Here is a 24411-nt window from a genome sequence, read left to right on the forward strand (position 1 = left end):
TAAGCACCAAATTGGAAATCCTGAAAGTCAAAGGAGAGATTAACAAAAGTAAAAGCAAAAAAAATCCTAAAACATTGAATTAGTAAATAAAAATAGAAGCCTTTTTTTTTTACAAAACCCAATAAAATAAATAAATTAGCTAATTTAAGAAAAAGCAAGAAGAAAACCAAATTACCAGAATCAGAAATGAAAAACATGAATTCACAAGCAATGAAGAAGAAATAAAAACAATTATTAGGAGATATTTCACCCAACTATAGACAGTAAAACTGACAATCTAAATAAAAGGATGAATATTTACAAAAATATAAATTACCTAGATTGACAAAGCAGGAAATAGAATACTTAAATAACCATCTTGTAGAAAAAGTTGAACAAGTTATAAATGAATTCACAAAAGGAATAAGGCTACAACCACATGGATTTACAAGTGAATTTAAATAAAGTATTAGTGAGACTATAGCAATATATCCCAAAATCATAGTCTATGACCAGCCTGGATTTATACCAGGAATGTAGGGCTGGTTGGTTCAGTATGTGGAAAATTATAAGCATAGTTGACCATATTAATAACAAAATGAACAAAAATCAGTTATTTCAATACATGCAGAAAAACTTCGCAAAATGCAGCACCCTTTCCTATTAAAAATGCTAGAAAGCATAAATATGGATTATAAATATAAATGGAGCTTTTCTTAAAGTACTAAGTAGTATCTATCTAAAACCAAGAGCAAACATTATAATGGAGATCATCTGGAAGCTTTTCCATTAACAACAGGGGTGAGGGGGGCAGCTAAGTGGCCCAGTGGATAAAGCATCAGCCCTGGATTCAGGAGGGACCCGAGTTGGAATCCGCCCTCAAACAGTTGACACTCACTGGCTGTGTGACCCTGGGCAAGTCACTTAACCCTCAGTGCCCCACAAAAACAAACAAGAACGGGGTGAGGCAAAGATGTCCATTATTACCATTACTATTCAGTATTCTACTAAAAATGTTAGCTAAACACATAAAAATTGAAGTAATAAGCATAGGCAAAGAGGAAATAAAACTATCATTTTTTGTAGATGATATTGAGTGGGTCGGGGAATGTGCCCACCAAATCAATACTTGGGATTCAAGAAGAAAGGAGGCCAAAGCATAGAGCTCACTTATTCTTTCGAAAGAAGGTGCCCATGCCACCAGGACATGTGACACACCAAAGCAATAAGTCAAGCAATTTTTATACTTTTTTGCAAACAAGCACAGGATGTGATAATGAAGCTGAGACCAGATGGTCTGTGACACATTTTTATTTCTCGGAGCAGAATCCCCTTGACCCGAGGGTCCCAACAATAGGGTATTCTTTTATTCTTTATTTGGTCAAACCTTTGATTTCTTTGATTTCTTTGATTTCCCAACACAGCGGAAGATAAATTTTAAGCCTGTCATCCTTCTAAAATTAACATGACTACAAAACAATGCTGAAATACCTGAGTGACTCTTGCTGTTATTCAAATTGAACATCTTTAGAGATAGGGGCCAGGTGGGGGGAGGGGGGCCAGTGGGAGTCATGAGATCTGAACATCTGATTCCTCTCAATATGATGATTTATTTAGAGAACCCTGGAGAGGCAACTAAACTAACTTAAGCAAGTTTCAGGGTATAAAATAAATGTACATGAATCATTAGCATTTTTGCACATTGTCAACAAAATATAGCAGGAACAGACAGAGAAATTCTACTTAAAATAACTACAGGGCCAACTGGGTGGCGCAGTGGATAAAGCACCAGCCCTGGATTCAGGAGGACCTGAGTTCAAGTCCAACCTCAGACTCTTAACTAGTTGTGTGACCCTGGGCAAGTCACTTAACCCTCATTGTCCCACCAAAAAAAAAAAATAACTACAGACATAAGATATTTGGGAGTCTTCCTGCCAAAGGACACACGAGACTAATATGAACACAGTTATGTTTATGTGAGATAATTCTCCCTAACTTTACTTTCCCTCCCCACCCCCACAAGTGTATTCCTGTTTCCCTCCCTTTCCCATTTTAAAAGATCTTCAAGACATACAGAAGCATTCCTGGTTTTTCTAATTATACTCCTTTTTTTCCCCCAATGATGATAGGTTCAGAAAGCACAAATGTATCATCCCCCTATATTAGAACTTCTGTTCATCCTTTTTGGGGGGAGGGGCAGGGCAATGAAGGTTAAGTGACTTGTGCAAGATTACACAGCTAGTAAGTGCCAGGTGTCTGAAGCTGGATTTGAATTCAGGTCTTCCTGAATCCAGGGCTGGTGCTTTATCCACTGCACCACCTAGCTGCATCAAGAAGTTCATCCTTTTTGAGATCCTTGTGGTTGTCTTTTTATTTTTCTCTTGACTTCTTTGTACTTCAAGTTTTCTGTACAGCTCTAGTGTTTTCATTACAAATGCTTGAAAGTTCTCTATTTCATTAAAGGTCCATTTTCCCCTTGTAGAATTAAACTCAGTTTTGCTGAATAAGTTATTCGTGGCTGTAACTCTATATCCTTTGTCTTCTGGAGTATTATAATCCAGTCTTTCTTCTCCTTCATACAAAATCATATGGGACAACTAGGTGGCACAGTGGATAGAACACTGGCCCTGAAGTTGGGAGGACCTGAATTCAAATCTCACCTCAGATACTTACTAGCTGTGTGATTCTGTACAAGTCACTTAACCCCAGTTACTTTAAACATCTAAGGTCATTTCCAGTCATCCTGATGTATATCTTGTCACTCCAGATGGCTCTGGAGGAAAGAGTGAGGTTGGTGAACTTACACAGTCCTCCCTCACTTAAATCCAATTCAGTGCAAGTTATGACATTACTCCAGTGTCATGGTCCTCTTTGGGAACAAAGGATAAATAACAACAACTAAATCATGCGTGATCCTATCTGGCTCCTAAGTACTTGAATACTGTTTTCTTTTTCTTTTTTTTTTTCTTGCCTGTTTATGGTATTTTTCCTTTTACCTAGAAATTCTAGATTTTGAATATTTGGATTTGGGGAGTTTCTTTCAGGAGATAAACAGTGAATTCCTTCTAATACACTTTGCCCTCTTAGAGACTTGAGCTCTTTTTAAAAAATTGAAATATGTCTAGTTGGTTTTTTGTTTTTGTTTGGGGTTTTGTTTTTTCCTAGGGAGGGGGGAATTGGTTATGGCTTTCAGGTACATGATTCTCACATTTTCTCTCCTAAGTCTGTTTTCAGGTCAGTTGTGGTTTTTTGTTTGGTTTTGGTTTTGTTTTTTTTTTTTTTTTTTGCTGGGCAATGAGGGTTAAGTGACTTGCCCAGGGTCACACAGCTAGTAAGTGTCAAGTGTCTGAGGTCAGATTTGAACTCAGGTCTTCCTGAATCCAAGGCTTGGTGCTTTATCCACTGCATCACCTAGCTACCTCTGTAATAGCTTTTTATGGTTAGATTGTAATTTTGTTTCCTTATTCTTAGGGCAAGGTTCTGTGCACTTCTAATGAGAATGTCTGGGCTGGTCCTACTGCTGCCTTCCTAGAATATTGAGTGTTATATTACTGCTATATCTCAGGGACAACCCTGGCTAGGGACTTGTAAGCTTTCCATACTCCCAAAGTGGTCACATCCTGGTTAAAGTTTGATCACAGCCCTCCCTGTTCTGAGCTCTGCAAGTTCCTGGCCTGAGGGTTCGGGCCAAGTAATAGGTGTGTAGGCTTGCCCCATTTAGATAGTTCCAGTGGACTGCTGCTAGACACAAACGCTATCATCCAGCTGGAAAGCTCTACTGGTTCAGAATGACAGGGGTGTAGGTTTCCCCTTGATCTGGCATTCCTGCCCTGCTTACACTGACTACACACTGGGCTATAGGCTGGAACTGAGAACCCACTCCACTTGTGGGGTCTGAGTCACAAAGCCTCTGTTTGCTTCTGAACTTGCTCTTTGCTTGGTACTTGGCCTAATGCCTGTGACCATTCCTTATTCCTAGATGGAGGTCCCTTCCTCAGTCTACCTTGGATCTTTGACCCAGAACTAAATGACAAAGCTCCCATTTGGCATCTGTTCCTGCACCTTGCCCACATTTAGGCAGATTCTAGGGACCTCCACTTTGCACTATACATAGCTTCCCACTGACCTGGATTGCTTCAAACACTGAAATCCTTGCTGGACTGCATTTCCAGTGCCCTCAGATCTCTCTCTTTCCCTATGCTGATTAGGGCTGGAAAACTGATACTTATTTATTTCACCTTGGATTTCCTAATCAGGATTAGATTTGGAGCATTTTCTAGGTCTCTTTGGAGGAATTTGGCCCACCACCTAATACTGTGCTGTAATAAAACAATTCTGAGATTTCACTTCATCCCACCATAAAATTGGCAGAGAGAACAGAAAAGGAAAATTATATGTAGGGGCTACAGGGAAATAGGCACAGTAATGCATCAATGATGGAACTGTGAATTGGTCTAAGATATCCTGGAAAGTAGTTTGGAACTGTGCCCCAAAAGTCAATATTAACTGCTTTTACCCTTTGACAAAGCAACACTGGGACTTATGTCCCAACGAGATCAAAGAAAGAGGGACAGGATCCACGTATGTTAATATTTCTAGCAGCTTTCTTCTAGTAACAATGAACTAGAAACTAAGGGAGTGTCCATTTTGGGGGTAATAATGACCGAAGAAATTATGATATATGAATACCATTGTTCCAAGAAATGACAAAAAGGGATGGTTTCAAAGAAATCTACAAAGACTTATGAATGGATGCAGAGGGAACAAAGGAGAACTGGGAAAATAATTTAAACAATAACAACATTGTAAAGACAAAAAACTTTGAAAGACCCCTCTTTCATCAAAGAACTCTCATCAGTTCAGTGATGAACCATGATTCCAAAGAACTGATGATAAAACGTGCTACCCATCTCCTGGCAGAGGTTTTAGGCTTAGTATGCAGAATGAGACTTAATTTTTGGATATAGTTAACTTGAGTTTTTGTTTTGCTTGACTGCATATTTGTTAAAGAGGTTTTCCTTTCCTTTTCTGTCAGTTGTTGAGGGAAATATTTGGCAGAAAAGGAAAAAGCCTTTTTTTTTTTTTCAGTGAAGTGTGAATGGAACATCTCTCTTAGAGTGTTCAGGGAAGAGGTGCTTTTGGCCATTTGAAGAGAGAGAAGTGAGTTTTGGGAACATCTGTTGTGGAAAGTGGGCTAGTGAATCAATTGGGAAGTAACAGTGTTTGCATTGCTGTGTTGACAGCCCAGTTGAGATTAGATAACATGAATTTGTAATCCTCCTTGACTCCTTACTCTCCCTGCATATCCAGTCTGTAGCCAGGTATAGTCATTTCTACTTTCATGTCACTTTTTTTTAACATCTCCCTCCTTTCCACTCAAAACAGCTGCCACTTTGTGCACCTCATACTTAGGCTATTGCTATGGTATGCTGATTGGTCTCCCTGCCTCCAGTCTCTAATCTGATCCAACTTCTATTTAGCTGTCAAAGCAGTTTTCTTAGGTACAGATTTTACCATATCACTCAATATCCTGTTTGGCTTTTTAAAAACCCTTCATAACCTGTCCCTTCTCTACCTTTCCAGTCATTACTTCCATGTATTCTGCAATTTAGGAACACTGGCCTTATTTGCTGTTTCTTTATATAACATTCCATTTCCCAATTCCATGTTTTCCCCATGCCTGGAATGCTTTCCCTCCTCACCTCCAAACTTCTTTGGCTTTCTTTTTTTGGGCTTTCTTGAAGACGATCAGGTACTGTCTCCTGCAGTCTAATCTCTCCTCCCTTTCCCCACCCCCACCTCCATAGGACTTGCCTTCTGAGATAACCTGTGAATAGCTTGTATGGACATAGTTATTTGCATCTTGTCTTCCTCATTATAATGGAAGTTCCTTAAGGGGAAAAGTTTTTGTTTTTTGTCTCCAGAGCTTAGCAAAGTGTGTGTGGTACATAATCAGCATTTAATAAACACTTATTAATTGACTGAATGAATGGTTGTAGTAGACTTTAATCATCATGGTGTCATGATATCTTCCAGTTCATTCAGTAGCACATGACCAGGAGCCAAGAAGGTAGATGATAGGAGAAAACCAAGATTGGCAAGTCGATAGACAATTGAGCAAGGTGGGCAAGGGGCATAATATACAATTGAGTTGATTCACCAAGGATTACAGTGGGGAAGGAGGGAAGAGTATGACCAGTGTAGGGGCTATAACCTGGGAAAGAACTGAGAGGTAGATGGAATCAAGGTCACAGTGAGGATAAAGAGGGTCAGGGGGTTTAAGGCATAATGAAAAGATTGAATAATAAAAGATACAATCAAACAAAGGAATTTCTGAGTTCTTGAACATAGAAGTGGAACATTTATGGGTGGTAGCATGGTCAGGGATATAACCATCACTATATGTAGCTGATATAGAGTTTAGGGAGTAAGTCACAGGAATTTAATTAAAATAGAGGAGTAAGTGGTAAGAATTAAGCAGATTGAGGAACTGGGAAGTTAGAATATTTGAGAAAGCATTAATATATGTCTATTGAAAATCCACTGAGTTCATTGAAGAAGGAAGGAGAATGTCCTGGAAATTGGTAGATAATACTCACCAGGATCTGGATTCATTGGTAAATTTGGATAGCATGACTCTCAAAGAAGGAGAGATTGCTTAGTGAATATGGTGTAAATGAGTCTGGAAGTGGCAGAAGGGAGCAAGGAAGTATTCCAGTTGCCTCAACATGACCAGTGAGACAAAAAGGGTATGAGGGGGGCAGCTAGATGGCGCAGTGGATAGAGCACCGGCCCTGGATTCGGGAGTACCTGAGTTCAAATCCGGCTTCAGACACTTGACACTTAACACTTACTAGCTGTGTGACCCTGGGCAAGTCACTTAACCCCAATTGCCTTACCAAAAAAAAAAAAAAAGGTATGAGGGGAAGTGTAGCCAGTACTGAGGAGTGGGATGATGAGGAAGTTGCTAGTTCTCATTAAGTTCTAAAATATGGAGGGAATAAGAAAGGGCGAAGTTTCATATCAAAAGAAGTTTATTAGTTTTAAAGTAGTCATTACAGAAGAAGATGATCTAGGATGGGATAGGATTGTAATAGATAAGACTGAGAATAGCCAGTTGGACCGACTATCGTCCCCCAAACATATTTTGTGCTTTTTGTACTCTGACTTCTGAATCTGTTCCCTGTCTTTAGTATGCCCCCTCATTAGCATGTCCCTTCTTTTTGTTTTGTTTTGTTTTGGTGGAACAATGAGGGCTAAGTGAATTGCCCAGGGTCACACAGCTAGTAAGTGTCAAGTGTCTAAGGCTGGATTTGAACTCAGGTCCTCCTGAATCCAAGGCCAGTGCTTTATCCAATGTGCCACGTAACTGCCCTCCCTTCTTATTTTTATTTGCTGAATTAACAGCCTACTTTCCTTAAAACTCAACCTAACACATCTAAAATGTACTTATCTACTCTTGTAGTTGTGTCTTTGTGTGTGCTATCCATATATAAGATTCATGAAGGTGGAGACATTGCCTTAAGTAAATTACTTGTTTCCTCCAATATACTTCACTATCACTGTACACAAAAGGTGCTTGTGTTAGTTGAATAAATAAATCTTTGAAGTCCCTTAGAGCAAAGCTTCTTTTTTTTTTTTTAAGTGAGGCACTTGGGGTTAAGTGACTTGCCCAGGGTCACACAGCTAGTAAGTGTCAAGTGTCTGAGGTGGGATTTGAACTCAGGTACTCCTGAATCCAGGGCTGGTGCTCTATCCACTGCACCATCTAGCTGCCCGCAAAGCTTCTTAAATCATGGGTCACAACCCCTTATAGGGTGGCGTAACTGAAAGTGGGGGTTGCAAAAAAATTTGGCAACAGTAAAAAGTTACGTGTGCCTATTTTATATACTTAAATACTTATAATTTCTCTGGTGAAAAGGGGCTACAAGTGGGAAAAGTTTAAGAAGCCCTGCCTTAGCTCTCTGATTCTTAAGTGAATCTCTGCTTTCTGTAATCCAGATTGAGGTAAATGACTCCAAACTGACCCATTTCCTGTTTTTTTACCAGACATTCTATTTTCTATCTCCATGTCTTTGTACCCCCATGTTCCCATGCCTGCAATTTATTTCTTCCTCATCTCTGCTTCTTAGAAGCCCCAGATTCCTTTAAGGCTGTATTCAAGGGTCACCTCTTAGTGGAAAATCCACCCTAATCTTCCATTTGCAAATGTATTCCTCCCTCCCACCAAATTTTACTCATTTATTTTGTATTGGACAGAGAGCTAGTGTAGGACCACCTAGGTAACATTATCTTATCCTTTTTAAAAGAATTGGAAGTTGAGAGGCTGCCCTCAATTGGGGAATGGCTAAATAAGTTGTGGTATATGATTGTAATGAAATACTGTTGTGCTATAAGAAATGACGAGTAGGCTGATTTCAGGAAAACCTGGAAAGACTTACACAAACTGATATAGAATAAAATTAGCAGAACGAGGAGAACAATGTACATGGTAATAGCAATACTGTACAATGAATAATATTGAATGACTCCCAGCAAAACAGTGAGCCAAGACAGTTTAAAAGTACTCATGATAGGGGGCAGCTAGGTGGCACAGTGGATAAAGCACCAGTCCTGGATTCAGGAGGACCTGAGTTCAAATCCCGCCTCAGACACTTGACACTTACTAGCTGTGTGACCCTGGGCAAGTCACTTACTTAACCCTCATTGCCCCTGTTAAGGGCTAAAATTCTAGCTAAACTGTCTAAAATATCTAATGAGTGGTCGCCAATCAATTACAAGCTTTAGCAAGAGTTAGACTTTTAAGCATTTATTAAGGAGAATAAGAATTTGGTAAAGAGAGAGAGAAAGGCCTAGATTCCTATCTATTAAAGGGAGAGCACATTTCTAGCTCCCTTCTCCGCCAGAGTCCTCAGGAAAAAGCCCCAGAGTCAGCGCCAGTCTCTTCCTTCCTCCTCCCACTAGTCCGCGTCATTTCCTCCCGCCAAAGAAAAGACTCCTGGTCTTGCCCTCAAAGACCTTCGCTTCATGGGCAGAACTCTTCTACAGTAAGTCTCCAGCAGGTGGCGTTATTCCAATCGTTACAGTCCCCCCTGTTGTTCCTCAAGAAACAAAATGTTTCCTTGACGGAACAGTAAAAACAATATAATAACTATTGCTAACTAATAATATGTGAACAACAATATAGAAAAGGAAGAGAGGAAAGTTTTGTCCAGAGGGGCGATTTTTTTTTTGTCCTCATGAACCAACGCTTTGACATTAGTCTTGCAAAGGGAGGGCCTCTGCAGAGAATACATGTTACAGATGGTGTATATTATAACAGAAAGAGAAAAAAAACAACAAAAACAACAAATCAAAACTGTTCATTTAAAGTCTCTGAAAGTCTTTTCTCAGATGTCCTCTAGGTGTAGTCGTGGAATGGAAGTCTTTTCAGGGGTTGATGTGTGGATGCTGGTAATCAGCCAGGAAAATTTCCTACAAAATTGAGCTTAACACAACTTTAAAATAGCTTTGTCAATAATCAAATCAAACAATGAAAGTTTTCAAAAACATGTCTAAGGGAATTCAGAATCTTAGTTGTTACACATGAAACATATAATAAAACAAAAATTGAACCATTCTTTAAAATTATAATATTACTATAGTCCCCCCCTTATGGAGGGTAATTGAGAAGACAATTGCTGCGATATTAATTATTAAAAATAATTTTTTTATCTTTGTTTCATCACTTTTTGCATCATCTGCCTAATTATCCTCATGCCATTATGAGAAATTAAAAAATCTAATATAATTGGTAACAGGTGTCAAGGCCAAATTCAACACTGTATTTATCATGACACCTGAGATAATTATGGGGGTTACCATAAAAGAACAGAGAAATGATGGGATATGAGCATTCCCACACTTGAGCAATATGTACTGCTCATACAGTATGCCAGGCTTAAAATAGGTGGATGGAATATATGTCCAAGCCACCGAACATATTGGAAGAAACTGAGTCAGACTTAATCAGATGCATGGGATTGAGATGTCCATGGCATCAGGCATATAGGAGGGAGCATAGAAGCCAGGTGTAGAAGTGAGATGGGTGGGATCAATACTTCCAGCCATCTGTACAATATTGTGGGGAAAAATAAAATAAAATATTAAACCAAGAGAATCCAACCTCAACATGTCATTCTTATTCAGCTTAAGTTTTTCTTCTTTAACCCCTCTATATTGTCTGTCGGGCTTTTCACCATACAAATGCTTTATAAGATTACTAATTAAAGACAAAAGCAGGTTAGCAAAATTATGAACAAAACGAGCATATCTGGAATTTAAAGAGTTTTCTAAGATTGTCTCAAAAGCACAGCCAGGCCGGGGAAGGGCTGAGCCTGAAGCTGCAAATGCAGGTAGAAAAAGTTGAGCATGCGCACCAGATCTCTGGACTTCCCAGGCAGGGGAAGCTATGGGCTTGGCCATAGGAGGAGTAGAGGGTGGGGTCTGGAGAGGAGGGGAGGGACCAGAGCAATTTGAATCAGACTTGATTTTGAACTCAGGCCTGGATTCCTCTTCCCCCACTTTGCCTCCAGGTGCTAGGGGATTAAAAGCTTCTAGAGGGTGGGTCATTGCCTCCAGGCATGCAAAATTAAAGCAACAATTAGTGTTAGAACTGGGAAAAGCTGCAGGAATCTCTTCAGGTTTCTCTGAAAAAGCATGGTTGGGAGAGGGAGAGATATTTCCTTGTGTGAGTAAGTTGCTGGCTCTTTTAACAAAAATAAAAAGAAAAATAGAAAATCCACAAAAACAAAGCATTAACATGATCTTATCTCCCATTTGTCTGGTTAAACAGACTAAAATCAAAAATAGGATAATTAGGGAGTTTAAAAGGTCCATTCGAAAAAATTTAAAGGAAATCACAGCCAGTACACCAGTACTTAGCAGTTAAAGGGAGAGGGAGGGGAAATTTCTTACCCAACCAGAAGATCAGAAGAAGACTGAGGTTTAGCTTTCCTCTTCGTGGTCAGCCATCTGTTATGGGCTAAAATTCTAGCTAAACTGTCTAAAATATCTAATGAGTGGTCGCCAATCAATTACAAGCTTTAGCAAGAGTTAGACTTTTAAGCATTTATTAAGGAGAATAAGAATTTGGTAAAGAGAGAGAGAAAGGCCTAGATTCCTATCTATTAAAGGGAGAGCACATTTCTAGCTCCCTTCTCCGCCAGAGTCCTCAGGAAAAAGCCCCAGAGTCAGCGCCAGTCTCTTCCTTCCTCCTCCCACTAGTCCGCGTCATTTCCTCCCGCCAAAGAAAAGACTCCTGGTCTTGCCCTCAAAGACCTTCGCTTCATGGGCAGAACTCTTCTACAGTAAGTCTCCAGCAGGTGGCGTTATTCCAATCGTTACACCCCCACCCCCCCCAAAAAAAGGACTCATGATGAAAAATGCTATCTGCCTACAGAGAAAGAACTGAAGGAGTCCAAATGCAGACTAAATCATACTATTCTGTCTGTCTCTTTAAACGTTGTTTTTACATGTAATAGGAAAAATAAAATAATTATTTTTAAAATAATTAATTTTTTTTAAATGGGTCTGTAGATTTTAACCAGGATGCCAAAGCGATCCATAAAGCTTGCTCTAAGACTCTAAATTGCAGAAAAGATGCTGGAACTGCACTAGTAGAGTAAGCACTTCATCAGTGTCTTCCTGTTCTTAACGAAATCTTAGGTCTAGGGCCTATCCCTACTTCTATATTTACATTTCTGTGGACATGTTTCTTCCTAATTAAGGTAAACTCCTAGAAGATTGGTATTTCATCTTTGTCTTTGTATCCCTGATGCCTAGCATAGGCCCTTAATTGTACATGGATACTTAAATGCTTGTTGAACAAATGATGATTACAGAGTTTGAACTGAAAGGAACCTCAGAGGCTATCTGTTCACATACATACAATGAAGAAGAATTCATCCTCTCCATACCACTGAGAGAACCTACTATATTTCCTAAGGCAACCCATTGCAATTTGAACAACTCCACATATAGGAAGTTTTTCTGTACATCAAGCCTAAATTTGCCTCTTGACAACTTCTATCCATTGTTCCTAAACAAAGCAGAACATGTCTAATACTTCTTTGTGATGGTACTTCAGATACTCAACTATCATGTTTCCCCTATATACTTAAGATGTGGTCTGACCAAGGCAAAGTACAATAGTACTGGATCACTTCTCTAGTCTTGGCAGCTGTACTTTTCACAGTGTAACCAAAGATAGCATTAGTTTTCTTTGGCTGCCATACATATTACAGTATTGTTGACTTATATTGAACTTGCAGTCCCCTAAAAATCCAAAGTATTTTTCAAATGAACTCTATATTTCCCCATCTTATGCCTGTGAAATTGATTTCTTATATTTATTTATTTATATGGGGGGGCGGGGCAATTGGGGTTAAGTGACTTGCCAAGGTCATACAGCTAGTGTTAACTGTCTGAGGCCGGATTTGAACTCAGGTCCTCCTGAATCCAGCGCTGGTGCTCTATCCATTGCGCCACCTAGCTGCCCCGAAGTTGATTTCTTGAACCAAGTATAAGGCTTTACATTTATTCCTATTAAACTCTTTGAAGTTTTTTTGTTTGTTTGGGGTTTTGTTTTTTTTGGCTCCTGATCCTGTTATCCAAACTGTTACACAAATTTGATCAGTGCATTGTTGTGACTTTATCCATGTTATTGATAGTCATGTTAAACAACACAGGGCCAAGTACAAAGCATTCATTCTGTGAGAGACCTTCTACTTCAGCATCAAACTATTAATGATTTCTCTGAACTAACCAGTTAGCACTCTGATTCTATTGAACTGGACTGTTATCTAGCCTCCATCTCTTCTCTCTCTCTCTCTCTCTTTTGCTAGAATGGTATACTTTTTTAAAATCTGTTTTTTCTTTCGTAGCATGACTAATATGGAAGCATGTTTTGCATGACTGAACATGTATAACCTATATCAAATTGCTTGCCCCCTCAATGAGGGGGAGAAGGGAGAAAATTCAGAACTCAAAAGTTTAAAAAATATTTAAAACTTTGTATATGTAATTGGAAAAATTTTTAGAAGAGAAAAAAGTAAATAGGGACAGCTAGGTGGTGCAGTAGATAGAGCACTGGCCCTGGATTCAGGCGGACCTGAGTTCAAATCCAGCCTCAGACACTTTACCCACTTACTAGCTGTGTGACCCTGGGCAAGTCACTTAACCCCAATTGCCTTAACACCCCCCCCCCAAAAAAAAAAAACCTTCTGCTAAAGCATACTGCAATCCACTATAATTTAAGAGAGAATTCCTAGGGAGTTTTTTGAAGTACAAAGAGGCTAATTGACTTGTCAACGGTCACAAGACTAGTAAATGTTAGGCTTGAGATCCAGGTCTTCCTGGCTCCAAGTTTTGTTAAAAAGAAATTATGTGGCTTGACCTGGGTTGTTTTTTTTGTTTGTTTTTTTTTTTAATTATTTATTTTTTAACAGTGTTATTTCCCAACATTCTTTCTCCACACAAATTCTTCTCTTGTAATAAAGAAGTATAGTCAAATAAGATGTATTCACATATCATCCATGTCTAGCAGTATAAGTATCTTTTCATTAGTATAGGCCACTATCCCTCTGCTGAGAAGATGATATTTGTTTCATCAGTCCTTTGGAATCGAGATTATTCACTGTATATTGATCAGAGGTTCCAATATCTTTTGGTCTTGTTTACATTGTTGTTATGTTCTTTTGGTACTGCTTCCTCTGTTCTCTCTGTATCTGTTTATGAGTCTTCCCAAAGGTCTGACTTTTTAATATTTGTTTTTTCTTTTAGTGCCATAATGTTCCATTACATGCATACACTACAGATTGTACAGCCATTACCCAACTGATGCTCACTCACTTTATTCAGTTTTTTTAAATCTTAATAGTATTTTTTCCAGTTATATGTAAAGATAGTTTTCAACATTCATTTTTATATATAAGATTTTGAGTTCCAAATTTTTCTCCCTCTCTTTCCTCCCTCTTTATTCAGTTTTTTGGCTTACATAAGTACTGCTATTGTGTTGTGTGTGTGGTATGTGTATATTGCCTGTTACTAATGAAGTCGTGTTAGCTTTTTTGTCCACTTCTTTTTCTAAATGATCACTAACTATGCCTTTAATGATAGATATATTCCAAAATTTTCTAGTAATTGAAGTCAAATATACTTAGACCTCTAGTAACAGACTCCACTTCCTTTTGTTGAAAATTGGAACATTTGTCCTTTCTCAGTGCTATGGTATACCGTTCTCTTTCTCCATGATCATTCAGACCTCACTAGCAATGGTTCACCAGTGATATCTTTGGTTCTTTTAGCACCCAGGAATGAACTCAGTCAGTCATCAAGATGCTCTAGTCATCTCCCCACTTGAATATTACTTCCCTATAAAGCATTTTTCTGTCCTTTCCAGTTCAAAAATTGTTCTGCTTGGCACAGAAAACAGAAACAAAGCAAAAATTGTTCGTTCTTCAAGATCCATTATCACTGTTTCTTCTACCGAAGTAGCATTCCTATTCTTTATTTGATCCTCCTTTTTTCTCCAAAAGAGGACCAAAAAACTCTCAACATTGTTGTCCTTAGATTTTTGCATCAGCTTTGACTCTTTCTAAGCTTTAGCACCACTGACATCATTTTACAGGACTGTGCTGTGTTTTTATATGCATTTTCCATTATCTATCCTTGTTTTCTATAGATATCTTTTTAAAATAATAAGTAAGTTGATTAATTGATTAGCCATTAACATCAGTCTTTAGTCAGCCTTTTCTTATTCTTCTTGTCTTAGAATTTTATTAAGAGTCATCATTGCAGAAATGTTTGATGTTATTTATATATTTTATTTATATATATATAACCTATATCAGATTACCTGCTGTCAAGGGGAGGGAGGGAGAAAAATTGGAAATTGGAAATCTTATAAAAACAAATGTTGAAAACTATCTCTACATGTAACTGGAAAATAATAAAATACTTTTATTTTTTAAAAAAGCGTCATCATGCTCTATATATAATTTGGTTCCATGGGATCCTACCTCTTTTCTCTGAATCTTTTGAAATTTGTTCTCACAGAGTCCAAGATTCATATCAGACTGTGCCCAACTTTGTTCCTGATACCAGTCTCTTACCCTATTAACTAACTAGAATATTCCAATTACCAGCTTTCACCCTGGGACTTTATCCTTTGTTTTCTTTCTCCACATAGGATGGACAGAATGACAGAAGATGCCCTTCGCCTGAATCTGTTAAAGCGAAGCCTGGACCAGGCAGATGAACGTGATGATGTCCTGGCAAAGAGACTCAAGATGGAAGGACATGAGGCCATGGAGCGATTAAAAATGTTAGCACTGCTTAAAAGGAAGGACCTGGCAGGCATTGAGATGCCCCATGAGTTACCTAGCAAACAGGATGGTGGCGGCGGCGGCGGCAAGGGCTATGAGGAGAAACTTAATGGGAACCTGAGGCCACATGGAGATAACAGAACTGCTGGACGGCCAGGCAAGGAGAACATCAATGATGAGCCTGTGGACATGAGTGCTAGGAGAAGGTAGGATTCAACCTAACTTTTTCTAGCAAAGAGTTTATCCTATGAGAGAAGGCTTTAGAAGAAATAAAGCATATTTCAAAGAGAAAGGAGAGTGTTTCTTCACTCCAATAAAGGCAGGAATTTTTCCTGTTACATGCTTAGCTGGCTGCGGGATTGGGGTTGGGGTTGAGAAAATGTATATTACCTACACCTGTACATGAAGCTTCCTCATCCTCCCAATAAGTTTTAAAGCAGTTCCCTCATGTTATAAGTAATAGGACTGAAATGTTTATACATTTAGGCCTCTCAGTTCAACCCTTGTTTACTGACCAGAACAAAGGGAATTAAGTCTTTGAGTTACTCCTGAATACCTGTAGCCCAGTGCTCATTTGTAAGGCTTTTTTTTTTTTTTTTTCAGATTTCCAAATTAGACCCATGACTATTTTAGCCAGAGAATTTAGCTGAAGGGAAATCTTCATTTTAGATTGAATCAGTTTTAAGTTGTGCATGTAGTGTTCTGCCAACACACCCAGAGGGACAGGACCTAGCTTTTCTTAGGCCTTCTGGGAAGTTATCTTCATGTTAATTTCCTCCCTTCCTCCAGCTTCTTGTCTGGTTACTCAAGAGAATACAGAAAAGAATGGAGTGTACACTAGGGGCTTTGGGCTGTGATTAGAGGGTAAAGGGATTGGCATGGCGGAGAGGCTGGTTGAGTAGTAAGTTGCTCAGTCTTCCAGAAAGACCAGCTTGGTGAAGCACAGTCCTTATAAGAATTGTCCGAATCTTTGTTTTAACTGGAAGGATGGTTATTGTTAGCTCCCAACTTCCCTTCACTATGAGAGTCTGGTAGCTCTTAACTAGGTAGTGCTAGGCTGCTTTGTGAGAGTTGAACCAAACTTGGTTGTGATTATGCTCTCCGTGGTTCGTGTTCTCTGGAGAGGAACAGAAGTAGAGCAAAGGTACATATTGTACTTGATGGCTTCTGAAATTCTTCCCAACTCTGAAACTCAGGAATCTGAAAGCAGGAGAAGAGGTATTTGCAATGTAACCATTTCCTAATTATCTCTTCATCATCAAGTAAGAAAATTATATGGTTGTGACTTCTCTTCAGAAAAGCCTTCTTGGATATGGAGAGTAACTAATGTCTTATTCTCCTTAGAATTCAGGGAGAAATGGCGGTTGCTTCTGCTTAGTTTCTCTCACTATAGGATTAAAATTAGTAACTTCCTAACTGGAACATCTGCCAGTCTGAGTCACAGGAGATGATAGCAGAGGATAAGGGCCTTGATGACATGTCCCCATTGAGTAGGACTTCAGGCTTAAGATAAAAACCTTCAAAGGCCCTTCCTTTGTGCTTGGGGAGGGAACAAAATAGCTCATCTTGCTAGAAGATTACTACAGGGTGGACCAAAAGTCATGAATGTTTAATAACTCCTTTATTTTATAATAGCATAGCATCATATACAGTGTATATATAGGAAATGAATTTATATTTACATAATATAATCTCATAAATTTTGAAAAATAAAGAAAATCATTATCAAAAATTTATTAAAACACGGGTCAGCTAGGTGGTACAGTGGATAAAGCACCAGCCCTGGATTCAGAAGGACCTGAGTTCAAAACCAGACTCAGATACTTGATACTTCCTAGCTATGTGACCTTGGGCAAGTCACTTATTAAAACATTAGACTCCTTTGTGACTTTTAGCTCACCCTATACAACAGGTTATAGAACCCTATTTCATAAGACTGGGAGGGAAAAAAACTCAGCAAGGAGATGACATACTGGTTAGCCAGTACTGTATTTATGTGCTTTATATTTAACTAATAGATCTCTTATTACCCCTGTTCCCTTGTATATTATGGGACTAATTGTGGCTGGAAATGAAATTACATGTGAGGTTGTTTCTCAAACATGACTTTCTAGTACATACTGACTGAACTCAAAGTTTCTAGCTAATCCTCTGCCTTGAACAGATTAGCTAGACAGCTTAGTGGGTAGTACTGGACTTGGAGTTGGAATACTCTGAATTAAAATTACTTGCTTGACACACTACTTGTGTGATTCTGTTTAAGTCACTTAACCTCTTTGTTTCTCAGTTGCCTCATCTATAAAATGGAGATATAATAGCACCTACCTTCCCAGGGTTATTGTGAGAATCAATAAGCTAATATATGTAAAATGCTTAAAGCACTAGATAAACATTAGCTATTGTACCACAGGCTAGAAGTATCTCTTCTAGTTAGTGCAAGGTCACCTGCTATTCAGCCAGTGTGACACTTAGTTGGGCTACAGAACATCTTCTTGCCTCAGTATTTATTAACCATTCAGGATGACTTTTATGGTGTATGTATTCAATCAAAGTCAGAATGGGAAATGGAATCATATAAAGAGCTGCTGGCTCAAGAGATAAAATACTGATGAATCAAACAGAATCCATGGGGCAAACCATCCAAACCTCAAAATGACCTGTCCACATGAGTTTGGAGGTAAGAAGAGAATAAAAGATAAAGAAAACAAATTCCTCTTTAGATCTGTCACCCACCTTGACACCTGTCCAGTTGTAGCTACTCCTGTGTCCTCATCCTCAGTATGCTGTCCTTGCTTTGTGATTTTCCAGATGTTTTTGCACTTTCCTCTTTCCCCATACATAATCTTATCTCCTCGATAGATCTTGATTAATACAGACAAGTGAAGATACAGATAGGTTGAAGTCCTGTTCTAGATGTCAGAAAAGCAGTATTCAAAAGATGTTTTTATCCACCCTGCCAGTGAGAATAGAAGCCCTGAAGATAGTGCCACCCTTAGGACTAGAATGTTTTAGAATGTGGCAGAACATACATATATCCTGTACCTCCCAGCTAGGTGACACAATAGAGTCTAGGCCTGGAAGCAAGAAGACCTGAGTTCAAAAACAGCTTTATAGAGACTTAATAACTGTTGTGACCTTGGACTTTGTGAGACTAATTGGGACTTGTCACTTAACCACTGTCTGCCTCAGTTTCCTTAACTGTAGAATGGGGGAGGGGTCATAAAAGCACCTACCTCCTAGAGTTGTTGTGAGAACCAAATGATGTATTTGTAAAGGGTTTTAGAGAAGTAAATGGTACAGAGTAGGTGTTTAGTAAACAGAAGGATTCTCTCGGATACAGTGCTACTAAGTACATAGTGAATGAAGAAACCTTAAAATGGAGTCATCTAACTCCCAGATAGGTCTATCCTATGAATAGGAGAGACTTAAGCCTGGAATTGAAAGCTATACCTGGGTGGTTTCTTTCCAAGGGAGGAAGAAGGTCCTGTCTATAGAATCTTTAGCAAAGAAAGGAGATCTCTAACATGTTCATGACTGGAACTTCTACCCTTCTCAGGAAGCTATAAGCTTTATTAGCCTGAACATTATATTTTGTTTGTTTGGTTTTGTTTGTTTTTTTTGCAGGGCAGTGGGAGTTAAGTGACTTGCCCAGGGTCACACAGCTAGTAAGTGTCAAGTGTCTTTGGTCGGATTTGAACTCAGGTCCTCCTGAATCCACTGCACCACCTAGCTGCTCCCCTGATGACTTATACATACGTTGTCCTCAGGGATTGCTCAGGTTCTGGCAGTTGTAGCACCCTCTTTGAACTCCCTGAGCATGGAGGACTTTCTCTTTCCTTGTTCGGCAGAGCAAAGATCTTTGGCTGTCTCCACATTTGTTGTGAGAGTTTCTTATGTTACAGTCCAGTCAGCATCCATTTCTTTTGACTGCCCTCTTTATTTCTTTAGCCTCTTAGAGGTTTGACAGACAGTCTCTAAAGTAGTGTCGAGCTTTAACATTGTCTAGTTCTAAAGGAAACTTCAGATATATTCTGAGGTATTGATTATAATTATCTGGTATCTGTGTTAGGCTTCCTTCACATGTTACTGGTTGGGGAATTAGGACCTATTGCCACTGCCGTTTCCTAATCAGCTATTATTTCCTGTGATAGTTTCTTTAAGGCCAATTTACGCTAGGGTTAAGGTTTGTCGAGACTATTAGAAAGAATTTTACTTAAAACTCATGTGGTAAAAACACTTTTCTCCTTTTCCCACTTCTAAAGCTAAGTACCTTTGGTATGGGGGGGAAGGGTATTTTAACTGAGGTCCTGGCAATCATCTCTGTTGCAGGTAACTGGCCTCATTTTACCTGTTAGTGGTTTCAGTTTCCTAGTACTTGGTTATCACTGCTTTCCTCTAGGTGGTGCAAAATAGACAACCCCTCACACCAAAACTCCCTTGGGTTTCTCCATTCAGTGCTGATGGGAGATTTTTCAGCTTCCCTGTGAGCCTTCATTGTTGGGGGTACCTTGATCTTTAACCCCCTGGTCTTTTTTTTGTTGTTTTATATAGCGAGCCAGACCGGGGACGGCTAACTCCCTCTCCTGACATCATTGTCCTTTCTGACAATGAGGCCTCCAGTCCTCGTTCCAGTTCCCGCATGGAAGAGAGACTGAAAGCAGCCAACTTGGAGATGTTTAAGGTAAAAAAGCCTCTTTCAACGTTCTTTTCTTTTCCTCCACTTTTTGTTAGGTATCCCTGGAAACCTGATAAGATTCTAGTAATAATTTTGACTCCTTATTAGACTAGGTGTGTCCAAAATGTTATTGACTAGCGAATAGTCTCTAGAAGATAAAACATAGTATCTCTTTTGACCTTTTGATTTACTTTTTCCAATTTAAATATGCTAACCCTGAATTACTGAATTGGGGATCAAGTGGGTAGAAGTTTCAAAGTAAAGTGAGTCTGACATTATCCAGGGAAAGGAGTCTGTGATCACACTGCCAGGACTGATGGTTTCCACCTTTCTTCAGGGAAAAGGTATTGAAGAGCGGCAGCAACTTATTAAGCAGCTGAGAGATGAGCTACGTCTAGAAGAAGCCAGACTGGTACTGTTGAAGAAACTAAGGCAGAGTCAGCTACAGAAGGAGAATGTGGTTCAGAAGGTAACATACACTTTGGCAAAAGGGACTGGGGCATGCCAAGAGAGAAGAGCTTGTAGAACAGCACAGTAGGGGGCAGCTATGTGCCTCGCCAAAAAAAGAGCAGCATAGTTTTGTGTGTGTGTATGTGTGTGTTTTGCTGGGCAGTGAGGGTTAAGTGACTTGCCCAGGGTCACACAGCTAGTAAGTGTCAAGTGTCGTGGCCAAATTTGAACTCAGGTCCTCCTGAATTCAGGGCCGGTGCTTTATCCACTGCGCCACCTCACTGCCCCAGCATAGTACTCTTGAAAGAACATTACTTTAACCTAGGATATGAGTTCAAGTCCTCACTCTGTTATTTACCATTTGTGTGACCCTGGGCAACTCTCTGGGCATCAGCTATAAATTGAGGAAATTAAACTAGATGACCTCTAAGGTCTTTCTGTGTTTGTGATTTTAAGGTGAGCTACTTAGCCTGGTAGAGCTTCAAGTATATTTACTCATCCTTTATCCTATGATCTCTAATGTCTGCAGTTCAGTGAGGCAGCTGGATGGCATTCTGGTTAAAGCACTTGGCCTGGAATTAGGACTATCCGAGTTCAAATCCATCCTCAGACACCACATGTGTGGGCATGGGCATGGGCATGTTTACATACCCTCTCTCTGCTTCAGTTTCTTCATCTGTTAAATAGGGATCATGGTAGTACCTTCCTCTTAGGTTGTTGTGAGGATCAAATGGGATAGTTGTAAAGAGTTTAATACAGTGCCTAGCACATAGTAGCTGCTTAAAAAATTCTTGTTTCCTTCCTTCCTTACAATGAGTTAGTTTCAGTCTGAGCCCTCAGCTGGGTGAACCTTGATCCCCTTAGTCAGTAATGGTTGCCATTTTAGTGTCAGAAGAAGCACCAGATAACCAACTATCTCTCTAGTTCCTGGCCATTTCTACATTTGTGTTTTCTTTACTTTTCCTTTCTTAGACCCCAGTTGTGCAAAATGCAGCATCAATTGTCCAGCCATCTCCTGCCCATGTAGGACAGCAGGGCCTGTCCAAGCTCCCTTCCAGGCCTGGTGCTCAGGGGGTGGAGCCCCAAAACCTGAGAACATTGCAGGTATATGGGTATAGCAGCATATTTGAATCCAAGGAACCAGGTCCCATCACAGGCATGTGAAAGGATTTGGGGAGGAACCTGGCCAGATTGGAACATTACCACAGTGGAAAGTTCTTTTGGTACCATTAAATTCATATAAGAAGAGGGCAGCCAATAAGTGAACCTTTAGAGTGCTTGTTCTTTACTAGCCAATAGGACTTTCAGGCTAGCTGTTCCCCAAATGGGGTGGGATGAGCTTATGTTGAGCCAGTCAAGCAAATTTCCATTATGCCAAGGCAAGATTTTCAAAAGTGGCATGTCACACTGTCTCCCCTGGGGAAAAAATTAGGAAAAATAGCTAGTTGGGATAATCTAATGGTACCTCTCCCAAGCTTTCTTTCAGCTACTCCTAAGGTGCATTTTATGGGAGGCTGCCTTTCTCAAATCCCCAAAGTTCTGACTCAGTTCTTTCATTTTTGCCTCCTTTAGGGTCACAGTGTCATTCGCTCAGCCACCAACACAACCCTTCCACACATGCTGATGTCACAGCGAGTTATTGCACCAAACCCTGCCCAACTGCAGGGCCAGCGAGGGCCACCCAAACCTGGCCTCGTACGCACCACCACACCCAACATGAACCCCGCCATCAACTACCAGCCGGTAAGGGAACTACACAGAACAAATGGAGATCCTATTGTCCATGGTGACTAAGGAGTAGACTTTACATTTTTATCAATGAGATAATTTGGACAGAACTTGGAAAACGTCATGGAGAAGACTTGAGAGTTTTACCACAGTTTTTGATAGTGAGGTAGATGCTAGTTAGGGAGAAAAAAAGAAGACACAGCTTGAAGAATTAGTAGCCCATCCAGAAAAGCTTTGAGGTAAACCTTCCTGAGAAGTCTAGTATCTAGATATCTGACCTGAGGAAGCCAGACATTCCATTCCTGGAAATATTTTTCTGCCTAGTCCTTTAAGCAGATCTGGTGCCAACTTTAGCTCATAGGCACTATCATTCTCCCATTTTCCTTGGGCCTGTTGCAGTTACTGATCAGCCTAGGCCAGGATAAGAAAATATCCTCTGCCAGGGAAGAGTAGCAATAAGAATTAGAATTCCTTTCTTTTGAAGACTTGTATGAACTGATGTATAGTGAAGTGAGCAGAACCAAGAGAAGATTGTGCACAGTGACAGCAATATTGTTTGATGAACTATGAATGACTTAATTATTCTCAACAATACAATGATCCAAGATGATCCCAAAGGACTATTGATGAAACATACTTTCTACCTCCAAAGAAAGAACTGATATTGATGGAAAACAGACTGAAGCATTCTATTTTTCACTCTTTCGTTTTTTTCAAGTTTTTTGTACAAAATGACTAAGATAGTAATGTTTTACATAATCATACATGTATAACCCATATCTGATTGCTTACCCCCTCGAGGGGAGGGGAGGGAGGAAAAGAGGGATAAAAATTGGAACCCAAAACTATAAATAAAAGTGTTTATTACTTTAAAAAAAAAGAATTCCTTTCTTCTCTGTCACTGACCTATTTTCTTATTTCATTTTAGCAGTCAAGTTCTTCTGTCCCTTGCCAGCGCACAACATCCTCTGCCATCTATATGAACCTTGCCTCTCACATCCAGCCAGGGACTGTTAACAGAGTGTCTTCACCACTCCCCAGCCCCAGCGCCATGACTGATGCAGCCAATTCACAGGCAGCAGCTAAGTTGGCCCTTCGTAAGCAGCTGGAAAAGACACTGCTGGAGATCCCACCCCCTAAGCCGCCTGCCCCTCTGCTCCATTTCCTGCCTAGTGCAGCCAACAGCGAGTTCATCTACATGGTGGGCTTGGAGGAGGTGGTACAGAGTGTCATTGACAGCCAAGGTAAGGTCATTAGACTTCCCCTATTCCCTCTATAGGAAACTTCCATGTCTGACAATATTGTGTTGGGATATGTGTCAGGGTGAGGATACCAGCCAGCACTGTAGTTTAGTGGATTTTAAGAACCTTTTCTCCCTCCTGTAGGGAAAGGGCCTACTGTGTGCCAGGCCTTACAGATAGTATTTCATTTGATTCTCAAAACAACCCTGTGTGGTAGATCCTACTATTATGCCCATTTTACAGTTGAGGAAATGGAGGCAAACAGAGATTAAGTGGCTTTCCTAGGGCCACACAGTATCCTGGAGATAGGCTTGAACTCAAGTCTTTTGACTCCAAGCCCAGCACTTTACCCACTGTACCACCTAATTGCCTTAAAACACAACATTCGGGGCAGCTAGGTGGCGCAGTGGATAAAGCACCAGCCCTGGATTCAGGAGTTCCTGAGTTCAAATCTGGCCTCAGACACTTGACACTTACTAGCTGTGTGACCCTGGGCAAGTCACTTAACCCCCATTGCCCTGCAAACAAAACAAAACCACAACATTCTACTACACAAGGATGTGGAAGGGAAGAGAACAAACATATATTAAGCATCTACTGTGTGCTATTAGCCAGGCACTGTGCTCATCACTTTACAAATATTTCATTTGATCCATTTGAACAAGATAATTTATCAACTTCAAAAATCATTGATGCAAGTCTATGCATATTTTAATAGTTTTTATTCTATTTATGTATATATTCTACATGTATGCATATTTTACTGTGTCTTTTAAGTTAGTAAACCTTATGAAGACAGGGACCTAGATCTATATGATTCTTTTTATTCTTTTTTTTATTCTTTTTATCACAATGAAGATAAGTGCCTGTACATTTCAGTGCTTAGAAAATGGTTCTTGATGTTAATTTTGTGTGATAGTTTGTTTGGTGATATGTCAAAAGAAAATTATAGACACCAAATGACTCTTGGTGA

General features: G+C 39.7%; 1 protein-coding gene across 3 annotated transcripts in view; it reads left to right on the forward strand.

Moving 5' to 3' along the window:
- GATAD2B (GATA zinc finger domain containing 2B) overlaps positions 1–24411 on the forward strand; it is a 105378-nt gene that overhangs the window by 76096 nt on the left and 4871 nt on the right. For 2 of the 3 annotated variants that reach the window (XM_044001314.1, XM_044001315.1), the window contains 6 exons: positions 15209–15550; positions 19896–20025; positions 20357–20488; positions 21442–21573; positions 22042–22212; positions 23126–23441. In XM_044001314.1, the coding sequence (XP_043857249.1) occupies positions 15209–15550; positions 19896–20025; positions 20357–20488; positions 21442–21573; positions 22042–22212; positions 23126–23441 (1223 nt within the window). The remainder of the gene's footprint in view (positions 1–15208; positions 15551–19895; positions 20026–20356; positions 20489–21441; positions 21574–22041; positions 22213–23125; positions 23442–24411) is intronic. The other variant, XM_044001316.1, reaches the window with a different exon arrangement.

This window comes from Dromiciops gliroides, chromosome 4 (assembly GCF_019393635.1).
Source record: "Dromiciops gliroides isolate mDroGli1 chromosome 4, mDroGli1.pri, whole genome shotgun sequence".
Lineage (NCBI taxonomy): Eukaryota > Metazoa > Chordata > Mammalia > Microbiotheria > Microbiotheriidae > Dromiciops > Dromiciops gliroides.